Genomic DNA, 3,839 nt, shown 5'->3' with positions numbered 1-3,839 from the left:
CATTTATCAGTTGAACAAATCACGATTTCTCGTGTGTTCGCGTCGTTTGAATTTCGGAAAAAGGAAGAGACATTTGGACTAGGTTTGGCTGAGAGTTTCTGTTTAGGGGGGTGGAGACTTCGCTAGTCTCGTTAGTATCTTTTCTCATACGTCTCCCCCCAGAACCTAATCGAGCATCTGACGCAATTATGGGAGATTTCAGTTGTAGGTTTCTGAGAAGACTGATTATTGGGTTCTTAATATGAGTACACAGTTTCCTTGAGCAGGTGCAGGTTGAAATAGTCATAGAGACATAGGTACATGCATGCGCATATACACATACAGGAAAACATGTAAGCACATATGTACACGTGTACACACCATGCATTATGCAGCCATACACACACACTAAATGCTGCAAAGTGACATTTTCCTTACTGACTGCTTCTATGGTTAATACATCACACAAAGCACAATTGTATTTCACTACAATGTGTTTGCCAAAGCACCTGTGCTGGTTGTAACATGAGTGCCCCTTTGTGGTAGGCCTTGTAAATACACAAATGTTCTCCGCTTCCATGGGAGGCTTCTTTTGACTGGTGCCTCGAATGAAGAACTATGAACAAATGCATTAATGGAGTGCACGTTTCAAATAATTGAATTAAAGCTGAAAGGGATAGTCTCCCAAATTACAAAATCACATCTATATGAAACTTCATTGAGTGACACAATCAATTTGTATATACTTTAGGATGAATTGGACATGAAGTGCAAAAATCTTAATATAGGTACTATTGACTTGCATTGGATTTGGGCCACAAATGCTAAACAGTTAGCGTTTGAAACAGTGGTCAGGAAAACAAAACCAAAGCATGGATTGTTGTCATACCTTGTCCATAGACTGCTTACAGGGTAAGGAAACCAATATGTCATTTTGTCATTTGGGTGAACTATCCCTTTAACACATTTAAACGTATTAGTGTTAGCCTAATAGTAATCAACTGAGTGCACAATTGAATAAAACTAGGCTACATTTTGTTACACTTGAGTGAAATGAGTTTAGTGCAATGTCTGGAATGACAATTTAATTTCCACCTGGCTGAATGTGCATGCACTTTTTAATTAAAAGCACTATCTGAAACAGATTTGTAAAAAGGCAGATTGTTTAGGCCTACTGCTCTGACACATTGGGAATGCCTGGTATGTAGAAGGCTAGACTACTGCAGCCTATTTTATGTTCAAGTCAAGTCCATTCTTTAGATTTGATATTACTAAAATTGTCCAAGGTTCAACATAATTTCAAACAGAATAAATACTGGCCAAATGTCAGAAAGAGTGTAATTATTAACAAAGTAGGCCTAATATTGCAGAAAGCGAGCATTACACACAATATTACTGACAACACACTGAGTGTACAACACCTTAAGAACAGCTCTTTCCATGACATAGACTGACCAGGTGAATCCAGATAAAAACTATGCTCCCTTATTGATGTCACTTGTTAATTCCTCTTCAATCAATGTATATGAAGGGGAGGAGACAGGTTAAAGGAGGATTTTTTTGAGACATGGATTGTGTATGTGTGCCATTCAGAGGGTGAATGGGCAAGACAAAAAATGCTAATGCCTTTGAACGGGTTACGGTTTTAGGTGCCAGGCGCACTGATTTGCACAACAACTGCAACCCTGCTGGGTTTTCATGCTCAACAGTTTCCCGTGTGTATCAAGAACCGTCCACCCACCCAAAGAACATCCAGCCAACTTGACACAACTGTGGAAAGCACTGGAGTCAACATGCGCCACCATCCCTGTTGAATGCTTTCCACACCGAGTAGAGTCCATGCCCTGAAGAATTGAGACTGTTCTGAGGGCAAATGGGGGTGGGGGACTCATTAGGATTGTTCTTCATAATGTTTGGTATACTCAGTGTAGACTAGATAGTTAAATATGCCCAAATGTCTAAGTCGAGGTAATGCTTTGTTTAATGCTTATCTGCTTAATGCTTTCTTCTCAGGTGCAAGCTACAATGCTTATCTGTCCCAGTCCCCAAGGTAGTTGGTCACGCAGTTCTCATAGTCTCGTATTCCCTGGTACTGACAGACGCATCAGCACGCACCTGTTACCCTTTCCCTTCTACTCAATAGAGCGCTGAGTACCGTGACGTCGGGAGAGGGGAGGGCTTTGCTTTCTGCTTAAATAGCTGGCCGTCCCCGTAGTTCAGACAGACTGAACAGAGCGCACTGAGAACTTTAAACGATAGCCAACTGTTGAATCCAACTTTGGCTGAAAATAAAGGAAACGACGAGTGAGCACATATTGGAACCACTCTACGCACATTCACTTCACAATCATGATCAAGAAAATGTCGCCTTCAGAGAACGACTTTGATATACCGGCGAAGAACTGTTGTAGGATGGTGATTTTGGGGTCCACCAAAGTGGGCAAAACAGCCATCGTGTCTCAGTTTCTGAACGGGAGATTCGATGAGCAGTATACGCCGACCATAGAGGACTTTCACAGGAAACTGTACAGCATTAAGGGAGATGTATACCAACTGGACATATTGGATACCTCAGGAAACCACCCATTCCCTGCCATGAGGAGACTATCCATACTGACAGGTGAATATCTTATTCCATCTCTGGTTATTGCAACTCAAATAGTGTGCATGTTCAATAACGCAATTTGTGCGTCTTTGTAGTTATTACGCGTTGAAATGCTGTCACTGTGTTTCATAGAAGCTCTGATACTAAATCCCTTCTTTCTCTTGTTTCCATTCAGGTGATGTCTTTATCCTGGTCTTCGGCTTAGACAACAGAGACTCCTTCGAGGAGGTTCAGAGGCTCAAGCGACAGATAATTGAGACCAAGTCTTGCCTAAAAAACAAGACCAAGGAGAACGTTGACGTGCCTCTGGTTATCTGCGGCAATAAGGGCGACCGGGAGTTTTACCGGGAGGTGCAGAGTGAAGAGATTGAGCAGTTGGTGGCTGGAGATGAGCAGTGCGCATACTTTGAGATATCAGCCAAGCGCAACACCAACGTGGACCAGATGTTCCAGACCCTATTCACCATGGCCAACCTACCCAATGAGATGAGCCCGGACCTCCACCGTAAGGTCTCGGTGCAGTACTGCGACATGCTTCGCACTAAGTCACTGAAAAATAAGAACAAGAAACACGATGGAGACGCATATGGCATCGTGGCACCATTCGCACGGCGCCCGAGCGTCCACAGTGACTTGATGTACATAAAGGAGAAGGCGATCGGTGGCGGGCAGGGAAAGGATAAAGAGAGATGTACTATCAGCTAAGACTGTAAGATTAATCGTATGGAAGATATTGTAACCTAAAAGGATATGCTTCATTTGTGATGCACCTGACAGACGGGGTTTGGGCGCGCAAGGCTGCCCATGCCGCTTCCGTTGCCCTTAGTGGGGACACTTGAGAGACAGCGATGCCGAAAGCCTATGAGCTCCAGGCGTAATGACACTGTCTAGATTCAACCTCTCCACAAACGTGGAAGCGCATGTTACATGTCCGCGAGACATTTAAGAACGTTAGCTACTCTGTTCTGTGTTAGACCAGAGCCTTATGTGATGTGGCTTAAAATATTGTGAGGTTATTCACAACAAATGTGTAAAATGTGTTGTTTAGACATCTTTACAGACAGGCGAGAAAACAGACTCCTGGCGTGGAGTACAATGTGAAGAATGTTGTTTACATTTTGTAACAGATAATTCAACTTGAATGTTGCAATCGGAACAATTTTATATTGTGAATGTATATTTATTATTGTATGTTGACGTCAACTTTTGCAAAGAAAGAAAAAAGAACTGGAAAAAATAAATACAAACATCTGAA

General features: G+C 42.5%; 1 protein-coding gene across 1 annotated transcript; it reads left to right on the top strand.

The window, feature by feature from the left end:
* Positions 1–2,195: 2,195 nt before the first annotated feature.
* On the top strand, positions 2,196–3,839 carry LOC129829195 (dexamethasone-induced Ras-related protein 1-like). The gene is made up of 2 exons (XM_055890807.1): positions 2,196–2,599; positions 2,760–3,839. The coding sequence occupies exons 1-2, from the start codon at positions 2,329–2,331 to the stop codon at positions 3,287–3,289; spliced, it is 801 nt and encodes a 266-aa protein (XP_055746782.1). The 5' UTR covers positions 2,196–2,328; the 3' UTR covers positions 3,290–3,839.

This window comes from Salvelinus fontinalis, chromosome 30 (assembly GCF_029448725.1).
Source record: "Salvelinus fontinalis isolate EN_2023a chromosome 30, ASM2944872v1, whole genome shotgun sequence".
In the NCBI taxonomy this organism is placed as follows: domain Eukaryota; kingdom Metazoa; phylum Chordata; class Actinopteri; order Salmoniformes; family Salmonidae; genus Salvelinus; species Salvelinus fontinalis.
This window is presented reverse-complemented; position numbering and strand designations above follow the sequence as displayed.

What these genes read in the sequence shown, in the direction of transcription:
- LOC129829195 (XM_055890807.1), top strand. Translation starts at nt 2,329, where the DNA reads ATGATCAAGAAAATGTCGCCTTCAGAGAACGACTTTGATATACCGGCG. An exon ending in GAGACTATCCATACTGACAG is followed by an intron (nt 2,600 to 2,759) that starts GTGAATATCTTA and finishes GTTTCCATTCAG; the next exon opens with GTGATGTCTTTATCCTGGTC.